This window comes from Astatotilapia calliptera, chromosome 10 (assembly GCF_900246225.1).
Source record: "Astatotilapia calliptera chromosome 10, fAstCal1.2, whole genome shotgun sequence".
NCBI classification, from domain to species: Eukaryota; Metazoa; Chordata; class Actinopteri; order Cichliformes; family Cichlidae; genus Astatotilapia; species Astatotilapia calliptera.
The window spans coordinates 27,229,856-27,245,879 of record NC_039311.1 but is presented as its reverse complement, the minus strand read 5'-3'; the positions used below and the strand labels follow the sequence as shown (position 1 = coordinate 27,245,879).

At 39.7% G+C, this 16,024-nt stretch overlaps 1 protein-coding gene across 1 annotated transcript in view; it reads right to left on the bottom strand.

Annotated features, from left to right (window-relative positions):
• capn5b (calpain 5b) overlaps positions 1–16,024 on the bottom strand; it is a 59,240-nt gene that overhangs the window by 33,025 nt on the left and 10,191 nt on the right. Inside the window, exons 4-5 of the mRNA XM_026182795.1 lie at positions 12,303–12,476; positions 2,005–2,136 (exon numbers count right to left, since the gene is read on the bottom strand). Coding sequence (XP_026038580.1) covers positions 2,005–2,136; positions 12,303–12,467 — 297 coding nt within the window. The 5' untranslated portion in view covers positions 12,468–12,476. The remainder of the gene's footprint in view (positions 1–2,004; positions 2,137–12,302; positions 12,477–16,024) is intronic.

Here is a 16,024-nt window from a genome sequence, read left to right as displayed (position 1 = left end):
GAGTGCCAGCAACTCTCCATAATGCACAACGTGTGGTCCAAACACAAAAACCACAAATGTACTCTCCAAAGCTGTTGTGGTTCTACAGCACAAACACACACCCAGAAGAGGAAAAGAAACAAGAAGAAGAGATAAACAAGCAAAACAGGTTCCTCTGATTTAAATTGAAACCACTGGATGCAAATCGTGTCTTTCTGTTTTTATTTTTGTTTTTGTTTCCATTTAAGTCTTACTTTGGGGAAAATGTATCACACCTCTGAGCTGTATTGAATAACTGCCCAGACACATTGCAAAGATGGCTGCTAAGTGACAGGATTTGGTGTTAGAAGGGCTTACACTGATCAGGCATAACAAAACCGCTGTCAGGTGAAGTGAATAACATTGATTATCTTCTCATCATGGCACTTGTGGCACATATATCAGGCAGCAAGTGATAATTTTGTCCTCAAAGTTGATATGTTAGCAGCAGGAAAATAGGTAAGTTTGACAAAGGGCCACACTGAGATGGCTAGACAAGCTGGAGCCCTTGTGGGGTGTTTCCAGTCTGCAGCTATCAGAGGCAAACCAATGACAGGGTTCTTTTTATTTTTAGTTATTTAATTTGTCCAATCACCTTTGAGCCCCTGAAATGAAGGGACTGTACTAAAAAAGATGCTTTAGTTCCTCACATTTTATCCACTCTTTGTTCAACCCACTGAATTAAAGCTGTAAGTTTGCACTTCAACTGCATCTTAGTTGTTTCCTTTAATAATTCAGTGTTGTAATGTATGGAACCAAAATTAGATAAAAGTTGTCCATGTCCAATGTCCAAATATTTATGGACCTAACTGTATTCTGTCTTCTTACGGCTAAGTGTGCCCCTGCTTGCTTTAGCAGTGCAGAAACGCCTCTGCTGGTTAACCATGTAAAATAATAATAAAAAACCCCTCACTAATAAAAACGCATTCAGAGGACATCCATCTAGCCTTAGTGCTTCCAGTCTGTCCTCAGAGACTCCACATTAGACTCCACCATTCAGACTTCTACTGACTGATGCAGTCTGGTGTTTACTTCTTATAGTAATGTTTCCTAATGGATGCTTAAACACAGTCGAGCATATGATGCATCCCTTTTTTCCAATGTACTGTGCACACTTTTGCACAGGGACTTTCTCTCTTTAACTATGCCTCCATTACCTGGCCGATCCTCAACCAAAGGGTTGTGTGTGGTTTGTTTGGTAATGCTGGCAACTGTTCAGTGAGAAGAAGTTATCTGACAAAAATGGACACTCAGCCATTAGAGGGAGCAAAAGAGTACAGCAGCTTTCAACTAGCAAGCAGCTGCAGTCACTAGTTTATTCGGTTTTAAAGGAATAGTTCAATATTTTCACAAGAGGTGGAGAAATGCGTGGGGAATTGGAACTTGAAAAATTACAATTTATAACACTAAACATTTATAAAATCACAAATCTGAAAAGCATGCTGGGTAATACTAGCTAGCTAGGTGGGTTTCTTGCTACATTCAAGATCCAAAAAGACATGGATGAAAATCAATCGTGGCTCAACTTGGACTGACTGTAAACAGTTTGCAAACACACTGCAATCAGTTTGAATCTGAACAATTTGTCTGCGACTCGTCTCTTTGCATTAAGGAACTCAAATTCAACTATCACAAACTGATAGCAGACCGACTCCATCTTATTGCTGTTTATCGCCGTCTTGATCCACCTAACTTGCTTTGAAGATGACTGAGTGGTTGAAGCAACGATTTCAAAGTTACATTTCCATAATCTTAAAAAGATCCTAAATGTATACCACCCATAGCTAATAACAAGCTTGGTCTGGAGTTTAAAAATACCCCCACCCACACTTTGTTTAAAATCATTTAAGTGCAGATTTACAGTAACAACAGACACAATGCAAACCAGAAGTGTTTCATCGGTGGGTTTATGTCTTCAGGGTTTAATACAACATTAATCCAACCTTGTAATCAGGAAAAAAGGCAGAGGAAAAAACATGTTCTTACCTTTTGCCACAAAGACTCTCGGGAGGCCAGGCTGGAACACGCTGCAACAAACCAGCAGTTACCCAGCTGTCCCTGATGCAGATCGTGTGCACTGATGCCATCTACAAACAGGTGAGGGTCCTCACACAGCTCCTACACTCCCAGAGAAAGACAAAAACACTTATGAAACACGCTGCACAGCCAGTACATGAGTAAAACCCTTGCAGGAACTCATACTATTATTTATATGTGTTTAAAAAAATTTTTTTTAATGGGGGGAAAAAAAAGCAAGTTATTGTTTTGAGGGTGAAACGCCTCTAAAATGAGGTTTCTGGTTAATAAACTGTGTGTACAGCCCACAGTACAAGGCACAGAGGTGCATAAATAGGTTATTGAGTTCATGAATCAGAAAGAAACCATCTGTCCTTATGCATCCATGTTTCACAGTCATGAGTCGGGAGTGGGGGGGGGGGGGGGGGGGGTGATGGGTGGGCTGTGTGCATTTGTGAAATCACATTTGCTGCGGCTGCTGTGTCGAAGTCCATTTTCTGGCACAGTGTGTACAGACAGCCTATTACCGCTAACAACACGTTCAATGAGCTGCTCACGCTTTTTCTCCTGCATGTAAACTGGACTCTGCACATCTATCGGCACGCACAGCCACATCTTCTGTGGGGCGATTACAAGAGGCTGTGTGCTGTCAGTGGACACTTTTACTCTCGTCCATACACGCTGGCTACACAAGGTTATCTGCACCTTTTAAAAATCAAATGCAATCCCGTTTCCAACAAATCTGGGTCGCTGTGTAAATGGTGAATTGAGTGGCATTTATGGAGCTTTTCCACTCTCACTCAACACTCACACAGTTTGGAGTTCAGTATGTTATCCAAGGACACTTTGACATGTGGACAAGAGGAGTTGGGGCTGAAACCACTGAGCTTTCAAGTACTAGAACACCAGCTCTACCTGATGATGACAGCAACATGAGATGGGCATGTTTACCACAGTGTTGCCTCACCTCTGCTTTTAAAGACTCTCTGTAAGCGTTTGGGAATTTACTGAAATGGGTGCCAACACATAGGAAACACTTTATATAAGGCAACAACAGTGTCAAATTCTAGCAAGCTTGAGAGTTAATGTGTAGTATGATCACCTTTATTCTTCAGCACAGTTTGAACTCTTTAAGACAAGATTTAAGACAAGAATTTCGTTAAGTAGTCTTCAGGAATAGTTCTCCAGGGTTCCTGAAGGGCATTCAAAGATCTTTGGATGCTGGCCGCCTTTTGTTCTGTTCTCTGTAAACATGATCTCACACTTCTTCAACAGTGTTTAAGATTATTTTCATGTTGAAAAATGAAGCTGCTGACAATCAGAGACTGTCCAGGGAGACTGTGGATCAAACGGTGTTGTTTTGTTTTATTTTTTTACTGGGATTTTAATTCCATCAATTTTCACAAGAAGATGGAGGCCCTCCTGAATCCTGCTGATCCATGTTTTTTCTTTGCATGGTAGTTGTAACTTTTACAGCAGCAAACTAAGTTCCCTGACACTCTTTCTATTGCAGCTCAATAATAATGTAGTGATAGTGGGGTAATAATATGGAAATAGGAAGCTATTACTACTTAATTATCAGGACAATGCCTGAAGATAACGATATGGAAACAAATATGTTAGTAATAGCAGAGTAACATTTTTGTAACAATATGATAACCAGCTGGCAAAGAAATGGTAATATCAGTGCAGCACTGAGCTGTTGAATGCAGGCTTTTGGCTTATCAGCCTAATTTAAGTGGGACTGTCTTTATCTTTTAATGATACTATGCACCATAGATTTTACAATTTTCTCTTACTTCATATTATTCTAAACATTTTCTGATTCTAACCTGGCGTTCTATATAATATGGCAAAACAAAACAGTTAAAAAATGATTACACAAGGAAACAAGCTCAAGTAAATAGAAGAAATAAAATAATGGAGCACAATAACAAAAAACCTAAGACAAAATAAAACAGAAACAGGTGTTTCATGGAAATTCAAAGAAGAGTTTGTTTTGTATAAAATCATCTAATGCACTAACTCCAAGCTTTAATTTAACCTGATACAAAATATGAGCCAGCTTCATTTTTACTGCAGAGCTGTGCTTGCAGTGTTCTGGGTGTGAAGCCTGTCTGTTCTCTGCTCTCTGCTTTATGGGACCAGAGGGTCGATGAGCACCTCGGCCATTACTCAACAGGCAGCAGCAAGCATGGGACCACTTAGCAGCTCTTTATCTTTACACACTGGCAGCACTCAACTAGGGTTAGAAAAGTAAAAGAGGGGCCAGGAGGGAGAGAGCATGGTGCAGGTTGAGCTTTTAGATAGGCAAAATTTAGAAAACGGTTACACTCGTTTTACACCTGCGTTACCAATTCTGCAGACTCCACATTTAGGAAAGATGTGACTGATGCTTTTTAGTTCACAGTAACTTGTGTGCATCTGCTCGCCAGATCTGACTTTAATCATTGTTAGTTTTCCTTGACCGTAATTAGTTTTCCACTTTGCTTCAGTCCATTTTAAGTGAGCCCAGAGAAGATGGTGGTGTTTCTAGATCATGTTCACATCTGGCTTCTTCTTCGCATGATAGAGCTTTAACCTGCATTTGTGGACAGCATGGTGAACTGTGTTCACAGACAGTGGAAGTGTTCCTCATTTCATGCAGTGATTTCCACGACAGAATCATGCCTGTTTTTAATGCAGTGCCAACTGAATGCCTGAAGATCATGTTTATCCGATATTGAATTATAGTAAGTGTGGAACTTTGTGATGTTTTGGACCTTTGTTTGAGAAAATTTTCTCTGGACCTTCTTAAATTCTAATTGAGTATCCCTGTAATAGATTAATATTTAATATATTACCAGGTTAAGTTCTATTGATCTTGTTTATAGTCACAAGGTATGATTTTTTTGAATATGTAGACTTTTCTGTGAGCCACACTATGTGGACCACCTACACATTACACCTACAGGAAACCCATGCCATGACGCTCCCGGCACACAGTTTCTGTGCTGATGTTAATGTCATAGGACGTCTGGAGTTCTGCAGCTCATTTGGAAGTTAAAATATTTACATGCAGGTCTTTTGGTGATACACATACCCAGCCACCAAGAAGAGACTCTAAACCTGAGGCAAATCCCGGTAGTCTGCATACTGTTTTACAGTCTAAACATGGCAGCTGAACAGAGACTTAAAGCGTGTGCCCTAGGGGTGATTTTAAGTATGACTGAATCAGCCCTCTAATAGCCCATCCAATGTGGGCTGGGACGGCCTCAAGCACACCATTTGACTTTAATCATAAAGATTAGTGCTATTATCAGCCTTCACGGCTCATGTGCATGTATATAAAGGCAGATCACAGCATACAGATACACACAAGTGTGTGAAGCTAAAGCTTGCAAGCGTGTGCACACACACAGGACACAATAAGGTCAGTCATTTGCTGACTCTGCAAAGCTGTATGCTGCAAAAGCAAACTTTTAATCTGAAGCAGAGGCCACTGCAGTGCTCCCCAGAGGCCTGCAGTCTCTAACAGCAGGATCCTCTCACCTTACACTGACCAGCACCAGAGCTTCCTGTCTGAAATCTCTCTGTACGTGCAAGTCGGCAGAACTTTGTGAGGCAATGTTTTGATGTTGTTCTGTGAAACTGTGTCGGAGTTAAGATATCTAATCACGTTTCTTCTCCCTGTCCGCAACAACATTGATTGGTGGAGTCTGAGCAGCGGCGAGGGCTCCCTGTGGTGGCCTGCCATCCAGGGATTGGCTCAGGTGGAAAAGTAATAGAGTATTGATCAGTGCCCAGCCCTGCAGTCTCTGAAGTAATGTGAATATTGTGGCTGAGCACAGCCTAATCATTTACCCTGCCATTGAGAACCTTTCAACCGGCTTCATAGCCCTCCTCAGCACCATTCATCAGCTGGTAAAGGAGACATGAGCCACGAGTGCAAAAACCCAGAGAATAAAAAGTGCAATCCAGCAGTGAGAATCCAAAGTAACCCAACATTTTAGAAAAAAATGAAAGCTTGGATTATTTACACACAGTTTTTGCCAGTTTACATTCTTCTTCCCTACCTGCATTCCTTGGCACTACTAAACTGTCACCACTTGTAACAGTAACGGCTGCGTCCATCACCACCTGCTTTGGCAGTTTGGACCAGCTGAAAGGACAAACTCGTGTATGAAGTTTGAATTATTAGCAGTTATTGATGTTCAAGGATGAGAAATAGCAATGGTTCCTAGTTACCCCTGTACAGGAAGTCAGGACCGAGGTCAGCGTTTCTGATGCTACGATTATTACCCTAGGTTAGGCTATGCAGAGACTAACTTAAGCCGGTATCAAGGACTCTCACCTAGATCTGCTTACATCCAAATGCCGACCCGCCCCCCACAATCCTCTGATGATAACAAACTACCAACCCAAACAGTTAGGTACAATGCCTGCTAACAGCAGCTTTCCTCATTATAGAAAGATAAATTGGCTGAAAGTTATTACAATAGTTATTAAAATAGGCCCCAGGGATCTTTTCATTTTCAAGGACCAGAATAACCTGTAAGAATTAGAAGACCATTAAAATACTCCTATACATTCTAACCTTACATGAAGACTCGAGAAGGGAATGCCCACAAATTCAAACTTTAAATGAAGAGTTTAAATAAAATATCCTATGTGAAAAAAAGCTTACTGCTAGATGTCAGTATATTGTGAATTGTAGTCAAGTGAGTTCTGCTTGCGTGCCCATCCTAATTCCTAGCTACAGTGGGCGCTGTAGGACAAACATGTTTTAGTCCCCCAAGAGAAATCAAAAACACTAAATGTGAACTGTACCTCGTAACAGCTGTGGCCAGCCGGCGTATTTCTGCTACTGTTTGGAACAGATTTGGATCTACACAGGAGTTTTTCCCTATCTGTGGAAGCCAGTCAGTCCACTCTTGATCTCAGATGTCAATGCATCCACGTTTACTCTAGGAGAGGCAGTCAAACATTGTGAAAGGAGTCCGATATGGATCAATGAGTCAGAGAAGCCATACTGAAGTGAGTTGTTAAGGATATGCTGAACCTATTGCATATAAGAGAAAAGGTTACTCGATGCAGAGCTGGGTCAAAAAGACCGAATCAGAGCAGAATCAGGAGATGATCAATTATAAATAACGCTAAAAACATTCTAATCCTAAACAGCGTCTTTGACCTAAATGTAAACTTGAGTTTGCAGAAAAGCTCAGTACAATGAGTGTGCATACAGTATTTTAAATGAGCTTTTGTCTGGAACCTCATACATTTTGATTGCTCTGAACATTTCATTCTCTCATAGCCACTCTGCTCCTAAGTAATTTGATGTTTAACTTCATTATCGTGCACTCTCCCTTGAACGAAATGCTGCACTAAGAGCTTGCAGAGAGAACAGAATCAGCTTTTGTATTAACAAGTTAAAACAGAGCTCTGCTTTGTCTTGTAGATTTTTGGGTCAGCTACATTCTTTACTTTTTTTTTTTTTTTTAAAGGATAGATTGCACCAAGAAAAACCACAGCAACAATCACTGGTAATGCTATGGGAGATATTGATCTGCAAAATTGGTGGTGAAGTCCCAACTCTTTTGAATGCCGCTGCACTCATTAATTCAAGTCTGGCTCTATGCAAGCACCACCCACTGGCAGGTAAAAATACTACTTTATCAGATAGTACTTCATAAGGGGACCTATCATGCTCATGTTATCTCGTACTCAAACAGCAGGCATTGTGGAAAGGTTAGTTTAGGACTTAGAAAAAGATGATCAGTGTTATTCACTGCATCTGTCAGTGTTTTAAATGTTTAATATTAAAGGATGATTGGTGTACAGGGAGGTGCTTTTACAGATTCTTGAGCAAAATTAAGAAAATCCCCAATAAAAATCACTAAAGCACATTATTTTTGCTTTTTGTGAGCTTCAATAAAACCTTTAAAAATAGCTGGGCTAAAAATGTCCTGCTCCGGGTTCCTAACCTTCTCACATAAACCGCTGTCAGTGACGACACAAACCGTGTGCTGGCAAAAATGAAAAGGATGCTCCTCCTGCTTTCTCTCCCTTTGACTTCTTCCAGTTTTCCGTCTGCATGACTGACATCAGCACAGACCAAAACATATAATCTGTGTGACCCAGTTTCCATGGCAATGCACGCTGGCTGCATGCTGCAGCGGTACACAGGCAGAAGGAGGTTACAGCATCCAGAACCACGACGTGCTGTGAGAGGAGGATAACAGCGGCAGGGGACTCGGCTCAGTAAATCCTGAGGCCCTACATCTGATATCATCCACCACCGAAAGACATGCGCGGTGCCAGCTTATACAGGAGACTAGAGAGTGCAGTAGAGCAATGACTGATTACAACTGATGTTAGTGTTGAATTATAAATGTTTAGTCTTTCTCTATGTCACAAAACTCTTGTTCTGCAAGCACCTTTGGCACTGATAACTCCCCAATGCGAGTGTTTTTACAGGTGCAAACACTGCTCACTATTTATGTCCAGAATAAAATATTGCTGCAGGGCATCGGCTGTGCCTCACTGACTGTCCAGGGAATAGGTTGTTATTTACACGCATGTATGCTGAGGAGTAAATTATTCTGAACATATAAACTGTGAAGTTGTGGGTAAAGTTTCTTGTATAAGAATTGAATTCAGATTGCATTTTGTAGATTTACCAAATTGCATGCTCAGACCCCAAATTTTAGCTCTTGTTGTATTTGCAACAAGTTTGCAGACGATACGATAGTCATCGCACTTATAACTGCTAACAATAGGCATGCATACAGGGACATCATCATGAATCAATAATAACTTGGTCTTAAACATGACAAAGACCAAAGAGATATAGATGTAGGGCTGCAAAAAAAAAACAAAAAACCCACACACAGAGCTCATGGAGTCTTCAGCTTTAGGTTTCATCTTGCCTGGAATGACAATACCTCAGCAGTCATGGGTAAGGCACAACAGTGCTTTCATTTCTTAAGGAGGTTAAGGAGAGCCAACTTCGCCTAAAACTGCTTGTCAGCATTTACAGATGCACAATAAAGCGATCTGTGTGACAACCTGGTACAGTAGCAACACCAAAGCTCACAAAAAGGCCCTCCAGTGTGTCATGAAATAGCACAAAACATCGCCGGCACAGACCCATGCATCGCTCGCAAATCTCTACAAGAGATCTCTACACACCCTCGGCGCCATTCGGTTAAGCTTCTCCCCGTCTTTTCAGAGCGCTCCACACACACACACTGAAACACAGCATCTTCCCAAAAATCTGTGACACTGCTGAACTGTCAGTGACTTCAGTGCAACCCCAACGTGCAGTATGTTCAGTTTCACACGTTTACTTCCCTGATATGTATATATAAACTGCACAAAGAAATCAAACCACAAATGTCCATTAATGAAGTTAAGGAAGCTCCTTTCCATGCATGGAGGGTTTCACCTCAAGTCCAGGGCCCTGAGACTTGTTAAGAGGAAGGAAGGTCTAGTGAGTATCAGAACCACTATCCAGGATAAAACAACAACGATCTATGAGTACATTAGGAAAGCGGCCATGGCTGATAGTGTGCTTAGTAAATACCTCAGGCAGCAGAAACCTGAGAAAAAAGAGGAGTAAGAACAGGAACCATCAAGGAAGAACAGGTCCCTGCAAGGCATGTACCACTGACAAATAGAAGAAGTAGCTGACGTCGAGAAATCCTACCAATGACTGGATAAAGCTGGACTTAAAGACAGCACAGAGGCACTAATCATGGCAGCACAGTAACAAGCTCTAAGCACAAGATCCAGGCAAAACCTCAGGTGCAGACTGTTCAAAGATCCCCATGAAACAATCCAGCACGTACCAGCAGGGTGAAAGATGCTAGCTAGCAGGGCATACGTGGAGCGGCATAATCAAGAGGCTTACATGGTAAGTCCTGAGGTCAAAATGGGATAGGGTGGTTGAGAATGTCTTGTATCTAGAAGGATTTTAGCTCAGTCAAAGTGGTGATGGCTAACCAACATAGTACATAGTAGTTGTAGATAAGCAGAGGAAGATGGCTGTAGTGATAGATGTAGCGATACCAAGTTAACATCTGGAAGAAGTTACACAAGAAATGAAAAAAAAAAAACTACCAAGGGCTGAGAGCGGACCGATAACAAAGCAATAAAATCAATGATTAAATTTGATTATTAAAAATCTGCTATCCATTACAGAACCATTACAGAAACATAAAAAATGATTTTGACAAATATATACACGTCTTTTTATATAAGTCAATAATTTATACTTATTTAGATGTTACACATCATGTGAGGTTAACAGAAATCTCATTTTATTAATACCATAATATTTTGAACTACAATGAACTGCGTATAATTAGAATTAGAAAGTAGAATAATTTAAACTTACATTTAAAATGTAAGTGGGGAAAATGATAAAAAAATTCAATAATTCTACCGCATTAAGAGTTAGCAAATAGAGCTTGTAACTGTGGGTTAACACATAGATTTACTGAAACTACATGTAGCACAATATTTATAGAAATAGTAATTGAATGAAAATATATCAATAATAAAAAATAAGAAAGAGTTAATATGGAGTTAATATTTAGTAATGGTAGCTAGCTATATAATATCCAATGCGCAAAGTAACTCAAACACTTGTATTTATCTACTGCAATCATTCAATATTTACATGTATTTAGTTGCATTCACACTTAGACAGTTCATCCTCATTTCATGAAAATCTGGGTCAACCCCATGGAAATACAGTGATAAATGTTACTACTACCAAGCACCAACAACAACAGTTAGTTAGCAACATCTTAGCACAAATTATTTCCAGAGATTCAAATGCACATTGCTCCCACATGTCTTTCAGTGGGTGAACTGATCTTGGACCAAGAATAACAGCTTGTTACTCCTTCTGTGCGAACATACATGTTAACACAGGTGTCGAACTCCAGGCCTCGAGGGCCGGTGTCCTGCAGGTCTTAGATGTGTCCTTGATCCAACACAGCTGATTTAAAGGCTAAATGACCTCCTCAACATGTCCTGAAGTTCTCCAGAGGCCTGGTAATGAACTAATCATTTGATTCAGTTGTGTTGACCCAGGGTGAGATCTAAAACCTGCAGGACACCGGTCCTCGAGGCCTGGAGTTCGACACCCCTGTGTTAGAATTACTGGAGCTGCTTTTCTACAGGCATTTAAATAATACAGGCAAAAAAAGAGGTCAAATTTCAGTGAAGCTGAAGCTTATTGAGACTTCTTACTGGTAGAATTGGAAACACTGGCCACAAATGCTGATTGGTTGAGTCCAGAAATGTTTGTTGTATTTAGTGTGCCTTAAAGGAATGAAAGAGTTAACTGTAAAAAAGTTAAAGTGGTGGTTAGGAGTGTTCGGTACCATTTATCATATTTGAATCTTCTCTGATATTGCAGAGTTTGTATTCTACCTAAACCAGCTTGAGTCTGTCTTTTTTCTTCTAACGAAACTTAATAATATCTACCATCGTGGTCAGAAATGTACATTTTTTCAACAAGACGAATGTCTTGGTAATTTGAGGCTTTTAATGATTTGTTTGAACTGTTCTTTTTCCATGGTGGAATGATTGTACAGTTTTATTATTTATTGACAATTCATATCTGGACACAGACACTTTACGCCTTAGCAGTTTTAAAACTAAACAATACCTAAAAAGCACCAAATGTGTTACTCGAAACCAAGTTTTTATATCATTCTTTATGGTAATTATATTATTAGCCAATCAGTAACCAATCCATGAGGTTTGTTTTTATCAAAATATAAGTACCGAAAGTAAAAGTAGTAATTACTAAGAATAATATGCATTACAGACTATATTATTTAATCTTTAGATAATTATTACATCACTTTTGATTTTCAGCTGGAGATTATTTTAGTTTCTTATTAACTGCAGGGTACTTCAGCTATAAAAATATAGTGTAACATATTTTTAGATCATCTTATCCAAGGGGCAGTGCCCCTCTGTTCGCCCACCCCCCCCCCCTCTCCCCCCTCTGGACACGCCCCTACAATCCAGTGATTTCATCCAGTACAGCACAGATATCAACACTCTTGTTTGGTTCAGTGCTTACCTGTAGATACTTTTCCTCATACAAAAATAAATAAATGGATTTAAAAATGCTAAAACACATTTCATTAGCAGTTTGGTGAACTGTAAAATTAATACCTGTATATTCATCAGCAGCAGTAAACCTTTAATGCTGCACTTTTAATCAGATTTATCAGTTTTTGTTTTGCTGAAACAAGCCGACCTACCCGAGGCCTCTTCCAGACGACACGTCCGATCCTGTTACCCTGGTAAAAGAGCGAGTCGTCTGTGGCGGGGAAGCGGGGGTCCTCGAAGAGCAGGCCACTCTGCAAGCACTGCCTCTTCAGGGTGGAGTACTGCTGCCCCTCGAAGGCCTTCACTGAAGTGAACATGCTGCAGCCCTGGAGGACACAACGCAGATGGCAATGAAGTACAGATCTGCATCCTGTCATCACACCACCCTCCTCTTCTGTCATTGACTTTCACACACACATTTCAGCATCCTCTCTGAAAAAGCACCATCTTGTGTAATTTCTGAAAATAAATTTCCTTCCTGCTCATCTGGTTTTCAACTCACAGTCATCCCAGCAGACTGACAGCCGAATCCAGCAGACGGTAATACCTTAGCAGCGAAAGCTCTCAGTGGAAACAGAAAGTCGATGTGCGCTGCTGCCTTGAGCACAGCCAGGCTTCACTGGGTCAAAATGATTAATCTGTCAATTCACTGATATCCCTCCTGGGCCTAATTATCACTGCTATGCATTAAAGGAGTCACATATACATTGATCAGCTTAGGGCAAGCAGGGGAACCGGTGAGTGAGGGAGGAGGCAAACTAAGAACTATTGAAGGGATAATCAATACTGAAACACTGAATAAATGGCACACCGTTCCACATATCACTAACTGCTTACTTAACATACATCACTAGGCTACACATCGATACAAAATGAACAAAATAAAACACTTACACATTTATTTACACATTAAGCAAACACAAAACAATGTTATAATTTATTTGGAGCCACATTTCTTCCATACTAATGAATAAAATACTTTTCTTCATTCTTTTTAGCTCCATTTTGGTCTCCACCAGCGATTTAAAAATATCTTGTTTTCTAGCTGTTCGGAGCTTCCACCTCACACTTCTGTCTCACACTTCAGATTAATATTATTCACAGTGAAAGCAGTCAAATATCAGTATCAGCCCCAAAATGTGTGGTATCGCTAAGCCTCAGAGCTCAAATTTCTGAGCATCAGCACAAGTAAAAATATAATATATGCCACTTTCAGGTAGATATGGCCCCTTATTGATAAAAGACACAATAACCAAAGGTGACATCAGTCACAGCTAGAAGTGCATGTTTTCTTAGCAAATTACTTATTAAATGTGATCTATTATTATCGTATCCACATTCTTATTTTTGGAGTTTACTAGAGTAGCTTTGCATCAACTATGTGCCTGAAATAGTCATATTAGCAATATGGCTTCTTAATGACATCATAAAGAGCCAAGAGTAGAAAAGAACTGTCTGAAACAGAGCCTTTTTGACTCACAGAGATTACTTACACATACATTGTACATATGTGTAACTTGAGCCTCCGCCACTGTAACATATGTACATGATAGAAAATAAAACAACAAAGTACACAAGGTCAACTTTAAAAGTCTGACTTTTAGGACAAATCAGCAATATCTAATAGGGTTTTAATCTTACCGACTGTTTTTAAATAACTCATCATATTTATTAGTTTTACTGTCAGAATGTCAGAAACAGGTAGCTATCCCTTAGCACTGGACTCAACACAACTGACAACTCTTTATATTTAATTAAAACCTCAGAAACAGTCAATATGCTTTTCAGATGCACAGAATTATTCATGTCTGAACTTTTCATGGTCAGCAATTTGCATATGTCCTTTTCTATCAGTGTCACATCATAATCAATACCTCTGCCAGCAGAACTATTGACAACTTATGAAATCAGAGCCTCGCTGTAAGGCATTTAAGGCAAAATCATACTGGCTGATTAGAAACTGAGTTTATTGACTGGTGATAAAAATATATTTTCTTATTTTGTCTGACGGCAGAATTTTTAAATTATTATTGATTAACTCACCTTATTATTTACCCAGTTACAGTGTCACAAAGTAGTTCCTCTAATGTTTCCTGAAAACACTTATCGTTGCCAAGTTCTTATATTGTCTCACGTCACATGTCTAATCATAATAAGCTAATCTAATATTTCACACATTAAGAAAAGTTTGGAAATAAATATCCAAAGTCTTAATGGTGCAGCTTAACCCTGCGTACCCACGAAGAGACTCTCAATCTCCACACTGGGAATCATTGACTTGAGATGGGATGGCATTTAGCTAATCCGCAACTTGGAGGCATACACCTCTGATCAATTCATTTTATACGTTCCAGTCTAAGAGCAGTAGAAGACTGCACACTGGCACTGCTCTTACATTGCTATTACACAGACTCTGTGTGCTCGGGAACTGGCAGGTTAAAGACTGTTTTAATGTTGAATCTAGCTGTGGTTGTACCTCAAATTAGTAAACCATGAAAAACATTAATTTTCTAAATATTTTGTTCTTATAATGTTCTTGATATTAATTAAGAACAGTACTGCATGTGTGGAAAGGTCTTATTGACAGGTAGAAGTCAGGAGAAGACAAATGCAGATCATGCAGATCAATAAGTCTTGTTGCACTCAAGGTTAATGTGACATCCTGCTTTATTTTGATTGATTTGCCAAGATGCACATATAATTAGTACAGTGCCATGAACCATTATTAGACCCTGAACACTTATCAACTAATAAAATGACTGCTGGCAGGAAGAAATGTAAACAAAGAAATATCAACACCAGGAGAAAAACACAAATATTAATAATTACAGTTGATGCTGATAAACACTGGATTAGTGTTACTATGGTTGTGGTCAGAAGATAATATGCACTCATCATGGACATGAAGGTCCTGATAATTTGGGGCTTTTGATTTGATTTTGATTAATTCCTTGAACTGTTCTTTTTTTCAAGGGTGCAATGATTGAACAGCATACATCTTTAGTGACTTAAAATAAAATTGGGTGCACAAGTTCAAATTTATTTTGGATTTTCTATAATCCACACAGGATCAAAAGAACACAGACTCAAAGATATGCATATACTTCCACATATTTGGTTAAATGTCTCTGTGCATAGACCAGACACTTATGGTAGCCATCACCAAGTTTCTGGGTGGCTATCTGACCTTTGACCTCTTCTTGGCGGAATTAATAGAATTTATTGAATTTTGTTTGTTTCCTAGCATAGATGTGGCCTAGCATGGTTTGGGGCCTTGGAAGTGTTATTCTGCAAGCTTAATGTTAGCCAGTTGTATCCATTCTAAAACCAGTTTTAATACGTGTTTGGAATCATTACCCTGTCTGAACAACCAAATCTGTTCACATTTTATCGAGCTGATGAGCTGAGGGGAAGCTGAAGTGAAGAATTTGGAGGTAGTCCTTATGAGTGGGTTTTGATAATCGATTTTCCGATTAAAATCGATTCTAGCTTGAATAACGTGATATCGATTTATTAAAATTTTAAATAGAAATTTATTTTGCCGGAAACGCCAGAATCTCAGGTTAAATTTTGACAACCACCGAACAGCTAAAACAGTAAATGAGACACGGATACACGGTACACTGATTCTGCACAAAGAGGTTAACACAAAGCACAGACCCGCCGACGCATCAGAATCAGTGAGATGTCGGCTTTCTCACCCGATGGCACATACACGGACACGCCATCGGGGCTGAGAGCCGACATCCCACTGTTTCTGGTACGTCGGCAGTCCGGTCTTTGTGTTTACGTCTTTTTTGTGCTAGATTCTGAAGCTGCAGGTTTCATCACTATCCAACCAAACCAGCAGCAAAAGAAGATTCAAACTACGCTT